The sequence below is a fragment of the Sesamum indicum genome, linkage group LG2 (assembly GCF_026168435.1).
Source record: "Sesamum indicum cultivar Baizhima isolate 11 linkage group LG2, ASM2616843v1, whole genome shotgun sequence".
In the NCBI taxonomy this organism is placed as follows: domain Eukaryota; kingdom Viridiplantae; phylum Streptophyta; class Magnoliopsida; order Lamiales; family Pedaliaceae; genus Sesamum; species Sesamum indicum.
Genome location: NC_142658.1, coordinates 18,549,137 through 18,567,009, shown reverse-complemented (window position 1 = coordinate 18,567,009; position 17,873 = coordinate 18,549,137). Strand labels below are relative to the sequence as shown.

The 17,873-nt window shown below is 34.7% G+C and overlaps 3 protein-coding genes across 3 annotated transcripts; 1 reads left to right on the top strand and 2 right to left on the bottom strand.

Moving 5' to 3' along the window:
• Positions 1-1,351: 1,351 nt before the first annotated feature.
• On the bottom strand, positions 1,352-5,573 carry LOC105156131 (CCCH-type zinc finger family protein). The gene is made up of 3 exons (XM_011072181.3): positions 5,107-5,573; positions 3,699-3,809; positions 1,352-3,532 (listed from the first exon to the last, which is right to left on the bottom strand). Exons 1-3 carry the CDS (start codon positions 5,242-5,244, stop codon positions 1,658-1,660), a joined length of 2,124 nt encoding a protein of 707 aa, XP_011070483.1. The 5' UTR covers positions 5,245-5,573; the 3' UTR covers positions 1,352-1,657.
• Positions 5,574-6,189: 616 nt separating this feature from the next.
• LOC105156130 (signal peptidase complex subunit 3B) lies at positions 6,190-10,237 on the bottom strand. Its single transcript, XM_011072180.3, has 6 exons — positions 10,021-10,237; positions 9,894-9,941; positions 7,608-7,670; positions 6,924-6,977; positions 6,528-6,614; positions 6,190-6,450 (listed from the first exon to the last, which is right to left on the bottom strand). The coding sequence occupies exons 1-6, from the start codon at positions 10,144-10,146 to the stop codon at positions 6,325-6,327; spliced, it is 504 nt and encodes a 167-aa protein (XP_011070482.1). The 5' UTR covers positions 10,147-10,237; the 3' UTR covers positions 6,190-6,324.
• Positions 10,238-15,398: 5,161 nt separating this feature from the next.
• On the top strand, positions 15,399-17,720 carry LOC105156129 (Leucine-rich repeat (LRR) family protein). The gene has a single exon (XM_011072178.3). It carries the CDS (start codon positions 15,722-15,724, stop codon positions 17,507-17,509), a length of 1,788 nt encoding a protein of 595 aa, XP_011070480.1. The 5' UTR covers positions 15,399-15,721; the 3' UTR covers positions 17,510-17,720.
• Positions 17,721-17,873: the final 153 nt, after the last annotated feature.

Below are 17,873 nucleotides of genomic sequence, written 5' to 3'. Positions count from 1 at the left end.
ATAAATATATATAGATATAGCAACTTATTTTGGAAATAAGAATATTTAAAATTTCCCTTTTCCTTCACATCAAGAAATTGTTTTTAAATGATATTCTTTTTCACTACAAACATAAATGCATAATTGCAAGATACAATTTGGTGTCGGGGCACAACTGCGAATCCCAAGAAATATTTAATGCTCATTATTATGTGAAAGAAACGAAAAATGTTTGCTCCCCAAATATTGGAGTATTTGCAAGTAGGTCCACTAAAATTAGAGAAATTTCATTTAAGGCCAAAAGATTGGAAAAATCACAGCTCAATTATTTGTTTTGGGGTTTTCACTTTTCAAGCTGGTGTTCTCCTTTTCATTGAAAAATACCAACTTGTTTGTGTTTTCATTTTTTTTATTTTTTATTTCTAAAACAGTAATTAAAGTGAAGATACTTATTTATATGTATTATCATTAAAATATATTGATTTGATATCACAATTAAATATAAAATAGCATTAGAAGTGAAAAAAGAGCGAGATTGATTTATATGAAAATTTCATATTTCGATAGTTTTTAAGGTTTAAGGAAGAGAAATTAGTTTTATTTTTATCTATTTTTCCCACAAATGGAATATATATCAAATTATGGGTGCAAAAGACTATGATTTATAAAATGGGCATTAAGAAATAAAAGTTTATGTGAAAAAGTATTAGATATTTGCTGGTTTTTAATATATTTCTAAAAAATAACATTTAAAAAAGTAAGAGAGTGATTTTTCTAAATTATAGTTAGTACTGCATCTTGAGAAAGTGAAAGCTAATAATTACTTTTTTACCAAACATATTTTATTAGTAGGAAAGAAGTTGTCAAAAAGTCAAGTGCCCCAACATGAACTTGAGTTTTTGTTTTTGCTACACATAAACACATAATGTATGTCTTTTATACAGATTATTTGTTTTCACGAATACACAATATTTTCTTTTATAAATAATATAAATGTAGATATAGCTGACCTTACAAGTACCTCAGGAACTGTAATAATTTATGTTTTTTTATATAGAAAAAGAAAAAGTAAAAGCCACTCACATGATAGGTAATTTTTTAATTGAAATATGGGCCTGGAATTCCAGTAAATGGATCAGAGAACAATATTCTTGAGGTCATTCAGTTGCCATTTTCAGCAGAACAAACAGGAGTTTTCTTCTACAAAGCAACACTGTCCCCGTCTCTTTTTACATAGGAAAACTAACGATACTGCAATGACCAGGAATGTCCGAAACAACTTAGGCAAAATGAAACATATTCGCAACTTCCACAAAATCAACACCAAAAAGAGTTATTGGAAAGAGAAATATTCATCTTCAGGAAAGACAAGTACCAGGAAAACAGCAATAATGCCCACAGTTGTTATTCATCTTCTGATGTTACAATCATGATCCTCTTCTCGGGCAAATAAAAGTGGCAAGTATAGAGAACTACAGAGAGGAAAAATTATCCATCCAATCAAGAGTTTAAAATGGCTCCATAAAAGAAGAGTTTCTAATGGTACATGGGGAACTACTGATCATCTCTACTTCTGAGATCAAAATTAGTAGCTATATCGAAATTGCCAATTCAAAGCAGACAACACTGGCACACAAACGCAATTAGCAGCAAGAACCATAGAACGGACCTTCAACATTTAGGAGTACATGACACCCATTTTCTTCGCAAAGTCGTCATCATCATCTTCGTCATATTCCCCTACAGCATCTCCGTTCTCACCATCATACAACTCAAAATCTTCCCCACCAGCTTGCTCATAATCAGATTCCCCATCTCTTTGCTCATACGCTTCAGACTCTTGGTCCACCCCATCCTCAACAACCATACCCTCTTCAGCTTCTAGCTTGCCAGCGTCAGGTTGCAGGACAGATCCAGAGGCAGTTGGCCTGCTCTCTTCAGCTTCAGTCTTCTGAACTGTTGCAGACTTGTAGCCCTCCTTATTGTTCCCATCGGGAGTGGTTGTCTCATTGTTGGTTCCATCCTTTTCTTCATCCTGATTCTTATTTTCTATAATACCTTCATTATTAGATGAATTCCTACCACTTATTGTTTCACCTCGCTTCCGCTTTAGGATCTCTTCCAGTGACTTAGGCCCTTCAAATGAAACATCACTTCCACTTTGTTGATGGCCATCAACCATCAAATGTTTTCTCTTACCAAGCGATTGCTGATCAGTCACATGCTGTCTACTAGGTTCAGCATTTTTCCTGTTCTTCAACTCGGCAAGACTTTTTGGACCAGCAAAATCAGCACTATCTTGACCCACACTGTCTCTTCTCGAGGGCAGACCTCTGTGATTCCTGCCACCATTATTAAAACCTTCTTCCACCCTTCCTTTTATCTTGTCTCGGATCCTTCCCTGGTGAGAGGAGATACCTGCCCTTATTGGAGACAACCTGCCACGATCACTTCCCCTAATCATTTCCCTGTTGGTTGGAGACGATGATCTTCCAGGAAGTCTTATTCTTCCTCGAAGTCGACTGCTAAGAGAATTCTCGCGCATGGGTTGTTGGTCGTCCCTACGCAAACCCTGGTAGCTACGGTCGCCAACCTGCAAGTCACGAGCATGTTCATGACTAATGACAGACCTCAAACCATTAGGCTTCTTATGCTTTGCTAAACGGTGCCTTAGATCTAATTCATCTACTTGACCAAGGCTATCAGGCCTAGCGTATTGCCTTCTTTCAAGATATGCTCCTCCTGACATCCTTTCAGAAGAAGCTCTGTGCTGCTCCCAAGCATACTGACCCTTATGGTGCTCATGTGAGTCATAGCTAAGAGGATCCTGATATCTTTCATCATCGCCAGCAGCAATCGTGTGACCAATATCGTATTCATTCCTGGCTTCATGTTCCCTTGACATTCCATATCTATCTTCACCAGGATAGTAATCAGAATCTCTTCCCTCATCATCAACAAGAACATCAAACCCAGGAGAGGGCTCCCTTGAAACTTCTTCTGCATCCTTACTGTTCATGCTTTCAGGTTCCTCCAACAAGTGAGGTTGCTGAACACGATTGGACCAATTGACTGGGTTTCCATTAGAAACAGGAGCACTCCTGTATGCAGAAAACTCATTGATCCCTGATACATGTGGCACCCTCCTGTTTATAGGAAATTCATTTCTAGGGGGAGCATGTTCCATTTCAGTGATTGGTTTAGATTGTTGGACATCCTTGACAGATTTTGCAATATTCATAGGTTGGACCTTCTTCTCTTGCATAGACTTCTCAAGTCCAGTAAAAGACTTCTTGATAGTTGCAGGTTCAGCAGCCGATGCTGTTCCTGGCACCTGAGCTTTGTTACTCAATGAATTTGGGATATGAAGAAAGGGACACCAATCACCTTTTAAACAATGCCCCTTTTGGAAAAATATGCAAGGAACCCCGCCTTGTTTAGTGGAGGCATTTGGAACATGTGGGGTAGGGGTAGGTGCTGTCACAGCTTGTGACACAGGTGCAGAGGCTCCAGTAGGTGTGGGTATTTGCGCTCCCAGCAATCCATCAAGTGGCTGAGAGACAAAAAATTAAAAAATGAAGACGACAACTTGTAATAAATACATCATAGCAATAAAGTCTACCACATCATCAAATAATATGTCAAATATAGCATGCTCATTAAGCACATAAGTTGCAACTGAAGACCGATATCCACATCAAGAAAGAGATGTGACTAACCGGATGGCGAAAGCCGCACTTGGGATTTAAGCAGTTACCATGTAACCAGAACCAACAGTCCCTTGGATTTACCCGTGCAATGTCACTATGACGATACTCACACTCACTACCCTGTAGGAAAGAACTCAAATACATAAATATCATATAACATGAGACAAAATTCAGGATGATACACTCCAAAACAATTTCATGCAACAGAAGGTACTGTCTTGTAGTATTGGACGTCATCAAATTCATCTGCCTGTTTGGATGCTTAGAACTCAATTTGAAAAATGATACAAAAATCTACTAGAAATTGAACAGATAGTGGATATACTATAAACAGACCAATTAATCATTTGTTTAGCAAAATCATCTCATGGATGGAGCAAATCTCATTGAGTGTAGAAATTTCCAAAAAACTAGAGCATCAAAATTAATATGTCGAGGTAAACTGGAGGAAAGAGTGTTCATAGCATGTCAGTTTGAAATGTTCCACAGCTTCCACACTATGGACTAAATTAGACGAACTCAAAGCACTCAACATGCATAGACAAGCACTACTCCTATACTTTATATAAATATAACCTTTGATAATAATGTGTGACAGAGCTACTGAGGATGAATTTGCGATTAAACTGAGTTTCATTGCGAGGTTTAACAGCCTCTTCGAATGGCTTGGAACCTAGTCCATTTAAAAGTAATCCATCAACTAATTCATTATCCAACCTTCAACATCTAAATTACCCTTTAAACTGCAGTTTTTAGATTCCATGTGCTTTTCCTTTGACAAGGCATAAACAAGGGAAGTATTGCCCCAATCCCCATCAAAAACTTCAAGTAGAAAACTCATTAAGTATAATATATAAATTCAAATAGTTGACCCAATCCGTCTTTCTTCTGTAACCAATTTTTCCAAGAATATAGCCTCTCCTCACCCCGCTCTACACATACAATGTACCATTAGTTCAAAACAACTCATACCCTACAGCAAATTCTGTATAAACAACATAATAAATACAGTGTGTTGTGTAAAAGACAAGAAATTAGGAAAAGCAAAATCTAACAGACTTTACAAATCCAAAAGATCTAATACAGGAAATAGAAATATAAGAAGATCGATGGGTTTTTCAAGGGCATACTAAATCTCACAGTACCCTAAAATATAATAATTAAAAAAAAAAGGTAATCAAGAAACTAAATAGTCTTTAAGCTACTCCAAGAATATCAAAAACGCAATTTAAACCTTCCCCAAGAAAGATCTAATCAGCAGAGAAATACAGCATAACTACATGACAGATGCGAAAAATGAAATGATGTATTCGAATAAATCTGAAAAAAGAAAACAAAAAGAATTTCGCAGCCAAACCAAGACACACAAGCACAAAAAGTATAGACGCATATAGGGAGTAAGTGAAAGAAAAAGGACCTTTTTGCAAGTTAAAGGAGAAGCAAGAAAGTAAACGCAATCGGTGTTCCTCTTAAGCGCTTCCTCTTCGGCAGACGGAGGTTGAGACTGAGATTGAGATTGAGATTGAGACTGAGATTGAGGTGCAGAGCCCACCATTTTGCGATCCTCAAGCAGCTCCGAAAATGAACAGAAAAATTATTATTTATTTATATATATAAATATATATTGGGATCTAGGGTTTTAATTCTTGAGGCGGCTACTCTGTGGTAGGCCTGCTCCTTAATACTGCTTCTCCCCCTTTTGCCGCATCAAATACAACTCCCAATCACAATTGCGCTGACGACCGGCCGCGAGAGAGAGAGAGAGAGCTGATGAGAGAGAAAGAAAGATAATCTGAAGGAGTGAGATAGAGAGAGAGAGAGAGAGAGAAACGACATGAGCTATATGAGTGTGTGTACTATATAACATCAGATCTGCTCTCTTTTTATCTCCCCTTCTCTGTATCTATGTATATGTGTGTGTATATGTATGTGATGTATGTGTATGTGTATGTGTATGTGCATGTATGTATGCATGGGTGATTATGAACATTTTTTTGTTATAGACCTTTTAGGTTGAATTGGATGGCACTTGGCAGGTTTACTTCTTATAAAATCATTTTTAGAGATATATTATATTTAAATAATTTGTAGAGCAATTACGAATAATTTCTTTTTATTGTATGTTTGGAAGGACTGATTTTCAAGAAAAATATAATAATTTATACCATTATAAAATATACAAAATAATAATTTTGACATTGCAATACTAATTTTTTTGTGGTTTCATAAATGTAAATAACTAATTTATTCGGTTCTCGAGTTATACATTAACTTAACTGCTTATTTACTATATGCTATTTTTATTTTATATATTTTTAAATTAAAAAAATATTTATTATATACATACAAAAATTACGTACCACGACGACTAGTAATCACTAACGTGAAGTTCCGAACAAATAACGAAGCTTGAGGCAGTGAAACTCTTTAAAATTGTGTTCATGTGCTCCCTATGTTTCAAATTAAAGGGAAAATTTGAGCCCAACTCTGAAGTAAACTGTTGTATCTCTGAAATTTCGACTTCTATAAATAGTAAAAGTCACACAAGTATTTCTCTTGTTTTTGTTCCTCAGCTGTTTGTACCTCCAAATAACGGAAGGCTAAAATTAAGGAAAATATCGTAAAGAAAACATCTTTATCTATAGGCCTCTGGCAAGCGGAAGCCACTCATCACCAAATTGTCTCTCAACATCTTGCCAGTCTTCGGCATGACATGCCAGTGCAATGTCAAATTGAAGTCTTTACCACGTAGATTGCTTCCCTACAAGAACATACAGGAAAGTGAGGGAACGTGAATAAAATGTCTCCAAAATGGAATAGAAAGGTTGTCGCACTCACTTGGTCGATAAAACGATACTTGTTAGTTGTGTGAATCCGAATTTTTGCTTTCTCTTTGGAGGGTATAATACCATCCCACAAAGAGACCTGCCAAAGTGGATTCAAATCATTTTAAACTACGTTTCTGAACGTCAACCCATGAAATGGAAACATATATATCATAAGAAATAGAAGAATGCAAACAAAACATGTTTGATAACATAATCATTAGCAATTCCACCGCATCCACCTCTAGTACAAAGTAAAGGATTCCAATTAATAGCAGTGGTGAATTAAACCATAATGGTACCAACACTCACGGCTAAAAGCTGAAAAAGGACTATGTGCTCAGTGTGTTTTATAGTAGAATTCACATAAGTTCAAGATTAGTTACAAACTGGGCTCATGAAGTAGTACCTGATTCAGCGCATTCTTCGGGGTTTTGTATTCAGCCGCTAAAAATACAAACACCTGGTAATACGAGGTCAGATTTTGTCATATCTAAATGAACTCGAGGAGCAGAAGATGATGTGTTTTCACCAAAAAGAAAAACCCACTAAAACCAAAAGTAAGAGGCTAGTGCTTGAGATTAACAAATTCCTTCAAATTCTAGTGGGTGATGCAAGTGGGAGTGCAGCAAGAAGTATAATGAAGGGAGATCAAAGCATGAATCTCTGCATGGTAGTTTTAAAGATATACAATGGCACATGTAGCTGTCATTAAGATTCAACGAAGTCCTTGATCATCAGAAACCATAGATAATTTCACGACTATGATAAGCAAAACTCTGGATGTCAAGTTGACTAATTTAATTTCACTGAATTCCTTCATCCCGAAACGAAAGAAATCGCAGATAATCACCAGTATGCTCCTCCACTTCAAGCCAACAAATTACCTTTGTCCAAGAAGGCCAGATGAAGTAATGACAGTTTCATCTTCAATCTAGCTAATCTTTACAATTCAAAACCAAAAGCAACAAAAGCTCGTAGGTTTACTAACATAAAAGAGATCCTCTCCCTCCAAATCATATCATGTAAAACATAAAAAGAAGACACTCGTGATCAAAGAGTAAAAATAATTGACATTTTTTTATGCACACACCTGCTTTGTATTCCATGTAAATAACGACTCTAAGTTTGCTGATATATTCAAAGTCAGGCTGACCTGCAAATATAAGAAATCCTCATTAGAGAAATAGGTCTTTCACTTACCCCTTTTTTGTTCACTTCTTTTTACTAGAAACAAGAAACCAGCAATTAGAAGCACGATGTTGCATGGGTGCAGACTGCTATTTCAGGACAGTCTCTCTTTAGTACTTCTCGTTGCACTTGCGACATTTTAGACATACAACACTTTGTAATACACAAATAGAGGTTGATTTAAGTTCAAAAGATCCAACTAAGTGATTGAACATAGTGTAAGAAAATAGAATACAAATTTTGTTTCTCAGGCCGGAATCTAAGAACATACACATGAAGCTGATTATCTACAATTTCCATTTATAATTGTGTTATTTAGAACGTTGTGACTTTTAAAAAATGCTTTTCCAAAGTTCAACTCGTCAATGATCAGCCCTTCCTGCATCCATGCCAGAAGAGTTACTAAAACAATAATTAGGTTTTGTGGCTGTGCACACAGCAAAATCAATGAGATTGGGAGAAAAAGAATCAACAGTTCTGATACATTCTAATTTTCTATACACTTTTGTCGGCTTGAGGTAGGAGGCGAAAGCAGGGAATCCTTGGGATTTCTGCACCTAAAAGTATTCGCAAATAAGCAAGGGAGGAAAGGATAAGAAGATATATCTTTATTCAGTCATCACATTTACTTGACTAGTTACACGTTGTGCAAAAGGTATTGCTTAAGTTAAAAAACAAGCACATATGTGATTAACATGCTATTATTGGAAGACACTGCAACGGTATTCTTTTCCACATTATTCCCAGAAGTTAAAAGAGAGTGTCCCTGGACTTGTGGATATATTCATCTCTCATGGAAGACAAGTTACCTAGATCTAGGGAATAGGCACATAACTTTATTACAAATATAACCCAAAGATGAATAATCGAGAATACCAATTTCACAGTAGCCAATCAACTGTACAATGATAAAGCCAAAGTTAGAGGGATGATTGAATATCAAATGAAATGGCCACACTTTTCTTCCCACACCAAGCTCCCAAAACCTGCCTAATCTTATACAGCTACTACCTCTTGGCTTGGCCAATCACATTTCCATCTGCCATTGCTTGTTTTGCAAAGAAATAGATATCCTAAGCTAATTCTAAAGTAAAAATCCTGCTATTGCAGTGAAATTATCTAAGACAGAACAAATGTAACTTCACTACAACTGTTAACCAAAAATGTTATCCCTCTATGATAATTGACATACCCACAAAACCAGGCTTCTGAAGCACACGAAAACAATTCCTGAATCCTGGTAGTAAAAATAGGGTCTAAATAAAATCAAATTCCATTGGAAATCTAAAAAATCTGTTACTCAAAGTGTAATTGACATATAGAATGTCTATAAATTCTGGATCACGAGACGCAATAAGCTCAACATGCAGGAGCTTTCCGATACAAGGTATGCTGTATAGACCAAAGTACTTAAACTTGGGAAAAAATAAGAAGAAGAAAATAAATGAAAATAAGTCTTCATAATATCCTCAATTGTTGTGCCGCTTTATGCTGATATTGTTTTGATTTATGCCCTCATTTATGTGTCAGTTTATGAGACTCACTATTCACCTTTTCATTTTATCAATTTCATGCTGAATTATCACTGCATATATGTGATTGTATTATGTTTCGTTGGCCTATTCATCTTTTTATATCAGTAATACTTTTTTGTCCCATAAAAAGGTCATAAATCTATTCCTTTAGCACATTGAGTTAATGATTTCTTATATTTAGACCAAAAGACTTTGAGCTCTGGCAACGTCATGGTGGTGAGAGTCTAATCTCCTTGTTTATGGGTAAATGAGAGGAGTCGAGAGCTAATAAGGTTTTATATCCGTGACTAGCCGTCAATTGACACATAAAAAGGTAATCATGGCTTTAAAACAGGACAACGATAGAATTTGATCGAGCTTCTATTTCTCAAGGGTTTATACAGCTAAAAATATATCATGCATCATGAAATATTAAGGGCTTTGACTTCAATTTATCCCCATTGATCTGATATGATTTCAAAACAAATCAAACTACTCACACCAAACAACACACAAACGCAAACCAAAAATCATAAAAAAAATTTACACAAACACTTGAGCACAATTCACTACATTACAAAATCTAAAAAAAAAATGAACAAAAAAAGAAATGACAACCACAGCACCCATTTTCACGCAAGTATAGACTGAAGTCACTGAACAGAACGAATTACCTCATCGTTACCATCAGGTTTCTTCCGGAACCAGTTAATATTCAACACCTAAAACCCACAAAAGAAAAGTTCAAAAACCAACCAAAACTCGATCAAATAAGTCAGGGTTCCATAGAAAAAATCATACTCGGACTTGAGCGTCGGGCGACGGCGAATTGAAGTTGTCGGAGAAAGAAGCTATCCCGCAGATCAACGCGAGAATCGTGACAGAAAACGCTAGCACAGCGTTGGCTCTGTACCCAAAAGAGTGCATATTTGGTGTCCGGCTCTGTGTCTGAAATTTTACGGGCTGCTATTCTGCTTCTACCCCACCCCAACCTTCCTTCTAATTCTTGTTTTATTTGGTTTTGAATAGCATTCAATTTGGGATCTCATTTCCTTAATCATCATATTTTTTTAATCTCATTTTCACTAAAATCTTTTCTGACATAAGCATTGAAATGCTAATTTTTATTTTATAGGGTTAATCCCATCAATTTTTTCTTTTTAAATTCTTTAACCTTTACGGTGTTGCCAAAAATTTACATAATATCATATATATTTATATATAAAATAATATTTTATTCATAAAAATAATCTCAAAGAAAGAACGTGTATTACAGCTTTTTTTTAAAGGGTATTTTATTATTTATTTTTTCCACAATAAGGTATTATGCATATATCCCATATCACATGGAGAATTTTACATTTTTCTCTGTGAAAAGTATTCTCAACTTCCAGAAAGTTAAGTCTTCGAGAAAGTGTTTTTATTCATTTCGTGAAAATTTTCGGATTTATTTATTGAAAACTCATTAATTTTAGTTCAATGAGATATTTTCCAAGTGATTTGAATGTTGGATAAATACATTTTGTCACTTTAAACTATTTTTGATGAAAATATTTATTTTTTAAATTAATAAATGTAATACATATCCTTTTAGTTGAACAAAAATACTCCTATGCTTTGAATAAATATATTATTTTTAATATATTTTAGTATTTTGCAGATTATATCATCACTAAATTATTTATTAATTATTTTTATTTAACAAGGGAATATTTAAATTGAAAATAGAGTATAAATTAATATATATAGTAGACACACAATAAATATAATATAACTAATAAATTTTTATATACTTTTTAAAAGAAATTAACAAATATATGACCAAAAGTTAAATATTTTTAAAAAAATGAATACATATGAATATTTTATCATATGTTTTAAAGAAAGTATATTAAAAAATCATTTAATCGCTCATTTTTATCTAAAAGAATAAACAGTTACTAACTTAATTTTATCACCCAATTAATAAAATATTTTCATGAAAACTTTGTGTATTTTTTTGTATATACTCATTCATTACTTAATCTTGAATTTTTAAAATATAATAAAGTTGAAACTATTTAATTTGCTAATTATATATTACTTTATTTTTTATAATAAAGTTGAAACTATTTTTGTATATATAATTGGTACGTCAAAAGAAAAAATTTCACAAATATTAAGAATTTTACAAAATATAATTTTTATTTATAAAAAATTCAGTATAGCATACATGTCACAGTCACACTATAATTCGAGGACACTTCCGCCCAAACGACGTCGTTTGTTTATGATGTGTGATCAATGGTCAAAGCTGTAGACTACGGCGTTAGGGTTTTGGAAAAATCACATTATCAGTGGCGGATGGAACGGAGGGTCTGGTCTGGTGGCCCATACCCCCTCTCCCAGCTTTCAAACTATTTTCATTAATTTTCATAATTGCCCCTCAATTCACACTAATTTCTCATTTGGTCCTTGCTACAATTTAACCCCTTTTTTTCTTTTTTTAAAGGATCAAAACTGATTCCCCTGAATCCGAGTCCATGACCTGTCTTTTATAAAAACAAAGTGTCATCATTGAACGATTCGATTGTCTCTTGCCACAATTTAATTTTTTTTTTCTTTTTAAAGTTAAGGACGTAAGCCGATTTCTCAATTATCCACTGGAACTCGAATCTGTCACCTATCTCTCAAAGGAACAAATCAACACCGTTCGGCCACTTTTTCTTGTTTTTATAGTATGTCACTCATTACATCATTTAATTTATTTCAAATTCAAAGACGGATTCAACACATCAATAATGCAAATTAACGAATACGTTCAAACAAGACAAAAAAACAACGAGCTATTATAAAAGTAGACACACATCCACACTCGTGGGATTCGAACTCACAATTTTTTTTTAATGTGAAGCCTCAACCTTATCATTAGGACCACTTAATCGCCCCTTTTGCCTCAATTTAACTTGCAAGCATCGAGAACACAATAAGATTTTAGCCCTTTTATTAGAACTCATGTCTTATAAAATTCGTCACAGTTTTACATATAAATTTCAATTAATAAAGTCCAAACTACCACGTAATTATTAATTTTAATGAATCAAATTTAGAGCACGAATAATTTTATGTTACCAATAATAAATAAAAAAGTTATATATAAATATCATACAATAATCTAAAAACATCGAAAATCATATTCTTAGTGAATAAAATATTTCATATCTAATTTTGATAATATTAAATATTCATACCAATATTTTCTCTCCATCTAATATAATATTGGTATTGCAATTAATGCATAGCAATAATTCAGCTTTTGACCTTTATAATGTGTGCTCTTTATTTATTCCATTTAGGTGATTAATAATTGATAAAATAATAAATACAACAAATAATGCAATTTTGGAAGAAAAATTGTTCAACATCCTAAAACAACCTCAATTACAAGCAACAATCTCTACACCAAATGTTGTTATATTAAAATTTTGAAAAGTATATATTTTTCTGAAATTACTTCTATGTTTCCACAGCTCGGACGCTATGACTGAAGTTTCATAAATAAATTTGAGGTTATGGATTACAATCCCATCAAATTTGACGCACTTAACATGAGTTTATTATACAATAAATTTATTGATCGAATCGAAATATCTTTCAGTTTATATATCATTACCCTTTCTATATAAAAAAAAATGTATAAAATAAGTCGTGATACAAATTCAGTACGTGACACAGATTAAATGAGAAAGACAACAAAAAGTTATAATTTTATACATTTCTACACCATACCTAAAATATTATTATTATTTTAGTTTCTAATATTTTCAATTAATACTTCATACCTGTATCGGGGTTCAGAGTATATACTGATCAAATATTTTTTTTAACAATACATGCATCCGCGCTACTCACGCACTCACTGAAGATTCAAATTCAAGACCTCTAATAAAAGATTTTGAATTTTAAACCATTAGACTGTCCCTTAAAAAACAGGTGAATGGTCCTTAAAAAAGCAAGTTGAATGATTGCCAATTAATATATATATATATGGAAGAGGAGAAGGACCAAATTGTTCTATGATCCTATCTACCTCATTAATTATTCTTAAAAATATAGGCCCAACTTAGGTACTACCACCAAAAATTTTAAAAAAAATACATTTTCCATATGTACACCACTTTATTTGCATAAGTAAATTGTTTCTTTATATAAATAAAACATAAAATAAAATACTAGAAAATTCACACTACCAACAATTCCACATTCGTTTTGTTTTTTTTTTTTTTTCCATATGAACCATTTTAATATTAATTCCACATTCTTTTCCTTCATAGAGTAGTTTTGTCCAGCATGGATACCATAATTTCAAAAAGCAAAACACGCTTTTTGAACCATATTGGGAATCAATTAACATTTTATTTTATTTTGGGAAATTTAATATATATATTTTACTTTTAGATAAATTTTGGGTTTTTTGAAAAAATAAATTATTGCTATTAATTATACAATATTATATGAAAACAGAAAACACGAATGAAATTGAGGGGAAAAAAAAGAAATTAAAATTTGTCCCCCGAAATATATGTGAATTTATTCTGCAAATTAAATAGAAATTTTACTAAATCAAGATGAGCATTAAGCATAACTTCCAAAATAGAGATAATTAATTTTTAGACTTGAGAGGAAATAGTTGTACCTCCCCGCATAGCCCACTTGTACTTTCCACACATAATTACAACAATTATTCTTTTTTTTCTTTTTTTTTTTAACTTTTACAATTGATCCTCATTTTTAGCAACTTTTTTTGAACTATGATTGGATTAATAAGTGGATGAATTTTTATAAAGTCATGACACTAATAAAAGAATTGTTGCATTGTATTAATTTAAAAACACGCTTTTCACACATGCCGCGTATTAATATGAAGTTTATTTCGATTAATTTGGACCACCTTTTTACAAGATGATTTCGGATATCAACGTCCAAATTAATAAAATTGACTAGTTACATAAATATATGAGTAAAAGTTTTGAATTATTAATACATTATGTTGTCTCGTTCCACATCACCGCAGGCTGACTTGCCCTACGATTACTTCTTTTAGCAATGTATATTTTCAGAATAATTACGTGAGGCTTGTATGAAGTTAGAGTGAATAATAACCCGCACGTAATGGAATGCTAATCGCATCGTTTATGTTAGCTTATTAGGCTGGACACTGTTGGATTTTGGCCTGATTCAGTAAAATCTAGTATTTTCTTTGCTAGATCAAGGCTCGCTCCCAATCCTTGGAGCACGGGCTAGTTCGTGATAAACCCACATAATTTCTCAGAGGCTGGAGGGCATTCATCATATCCTGCAATTTTATACAAACGGGCACAATCCATCATTTTTTCCAACTATTAAAATAAACGACCCATTACAGATAAATCATCTTAGTCGGCTTACATAGTGGGATAAGAGCCAAATTTACATTTTTATCCTTAAAATTTTACAGGAAATTACTCAATTACCCCTGGTTTAATACATAGTTAGTTTACATCAGCTATTTTGGCTGATTTGTTCAAGGGCAAAACAAGAACTTGATAGGTGAGTATTGAGAAAGTTGTGTAATTCTTGATCCAACTAGGAACTGTCCCTAAATCAAGACCGTTGTAGCCACTATAATCAAAACTTGACAATGTAACTAGCCCATGTGTTTGCCTACAAATTTTGTCCCACAAATCAAACAGTCCAAAAACCAATCATCAACGTAGATAGAGACATTATATGTGTTCTTTTTCTGTTACATAAAGTTTTGATGATTTCGACTCTGATCGTCGTCATAGATTAGGACATATTTTTAATATTATAAATCGTTTATAGGAGTTATTTATAAATTACTCAACAACATAGTTCTCAGGTTAAGATATGTTTTGAAATTATAGGTCACTTATATAGTTATTTAAATAGTTTCGATAGAAGTAACTGAATCCATAATTATTTAATTAGAAGAAATTCGTTCTTACAGTTGGACGTAATGAACGTGGAAGGTACATATATTGTATAAATAGATGTGAAGATTGATTAGGAGTAGGAATTTGGGGACCAGAACAAAAAGAAAGGAGGGCCCATGAAGTTGAAATTTTGGAAAAAAGGTGGTGGTGGGTTAAAAGAAAATATTTGAATGTAAGTGCGCTCCAACGTTCAAATGGGAATTCAGAATCCTCGTGATTGTAAAACGGTCATAAAATTTACATGTGAGCAACTTCAATTTCACCAAAGCAAATATTTACAGATCAAGATTTTCACTGTCCTGCTGATACTATAAAATGGGGAGACAAGAGGGTTTGATTTCAGACCATATCATTATTTGTTTTGATTTCTACCACTGTCGTTCCCCATCATCATTATACCTTGTTGTCTAAGCGAGAAACCAACGAATTCATGCCTACTTTTCTAACCACCTTTCCTAGTACATAGTCTTGTTTGTGCCCTTTTCTTGAATTCTTGTCCGGATACAGGTTTTGAATTCTCTGAAAAAATGCGGTTTCTGATGTGGGCTGTGCTGATCGCTGCGTTCTTGAGTTGGGTTTCCTCAGAATCGGGGGATGTCCCGTCAGGTGTTTGTTCGAGGGCTGACAGAGCTGCTCTTCTTGGTTTTAAGGCTAGCATTGTGAAGGACACCACTGGATTTCTGTCGACGTGGACGGGGGCCGACTGCTGCGGTGGCGGATGGGAAGGGGTGGAGTGCGGCGGCGTAGGTGGAAGAGTTAACAGATTGATTCTGCAGAGGCCGTCCTCGGGTACCGATGACGCGGTTTACATGAAGGGGATTCTGTCTCCTTCTCTTGGGAATTTGCGGTTCTTGGAGATAATGGTGATAAGTGGGATGAAACGGATAGCTGGAAGGATCCCTGACAGCTTCTCCAATCTCACACGGCTTACTCAACTTGTTCTTGATGATAATTCCCTGCAAGGGAATGTCCCTTGGAGTTTAGGACAGTTGAGGAACCTTCAGACAATCTCATTGAGTGGGAATCATTTGACGGGGCAGGTTCCTGCGGCGTTGGGAGGTTTAAGGAACCTCCTGCAGTTGAATCTAGGTAAAAATTTCTTGACAGGTCCAATCCCACCAGCCATTGGTAGCCTGAGAGGCTTACAATCTCTTGATCTCAGCTTCAATTCATTGTCTGGTTCGATACCGGATTTTCTTGGGCAGCTCAAGAATTTGACGTATCTTGTGCTAAGCAGCAACCGGTTTTCGGGGCAGATACCGAATTCTCTGTGCGGTTTGACCCAACTTTCTGAGCTGTCAATTGATCAAAATCAGCTGGTTGGGAGAATTCCAGCCCAAATTGGGAATTTGAAGTTTGTTTCTGTACTGAGGTTGAGTTCTAATAAGCTGACAGGTCAAATTCCAGAAGCTATTTCGCAGTTCCAGAACTTATGGAACCTTAACTTGTCAAGAAATCTGCTGACCAACCCTTTGCCGGATGCAGCATTTGGGAGGGGCCTTCCCTCTTTGTTGTCAATCGACCTTTCCTACAATGGTCTTGATTTAGGGACAGTTCCTAGTTGGATCAGGGATAGAGAACTTTCTGATGTTCATTTAGCTGGCTGTAAGCTCCGAGGGGCCCTGCCGAACTTTGCAAGGCCCGACTCATTGAGCACGTTAGACCTGTCCGACAACTATTTCACAAATGGGATTTCAAATTTCTTGGAAAACATGACAAGTTTGCAGAGAGCAAAGATTTCAAGCAACCTACTTAGTTCTGATCTCTCCTCAATCAGATTACCGGACCAGATTTCTGTTCTTGATTTACATTCAAACCAGCTCTTTGGTTCTCTGTCAGGGATATTAAGCAACAAGACGTCTAAATTCTTGGAGGTCATCGATGTATCCAACAATAAGATTTCTGGCAGCATTCCTGATTTTGATGTTGGATTGAACTTAAAAGTGCTGAACGTAGGAAGTAACAAGATTGCAGGACATATTCCGATTTCTGTTTCAAACCTAGCAAAGCTGGAAAGATTCGACATTTCAAGAAACCAGATAACGGGCACAATCCCAACCAGTCTGGGTTCATTGCTTAAGTTGCAATGGCTGGACTTGTCAATCAACGGGCTTACAGGAAAAATCCCCAATAGTTTGCTGGGAATTGAAGCACTAAGACATGCAAGCTTTAGGGCAAACAGATTATGTGGAGAGATCCCCCAAAGAAGACCATTTAACATCTTTCCTACAGCTGCATATGCTCACAACTTGTGCTTGTGTGGCAAACCGTTGCCGCCTTGCAAGGGGAAAGACAACAAAAAGATGAGCCAGTAATATGCTGACTCTATGCTCATGCCATATGAGCATTGTCACACTGGAAGTTGGATTATCTTATCCTTGTAAGATTAGGCAACATGTTTTTTACAATTTTTAACTTGTACAACACTTTGCTAACTTCATTAGCCACCATCACGTGGATTCAAATGAAGAAACCTCATTCATACAGGCTACCTAATTGCAGTGCTTCATAGCATTCTTGAATCAAGGACCTTGTCTCAGAACTATCCAGTTCTTGTCAAAGAAAGCTCCTTATTGTAATTGTCAACCTTGCATAATATGCTATCCATAAACTAGAACATATTCAGTTAACTGAAAATTGTGAAGGATATGTAACACATCTTTAAGATTTTGTGATTAA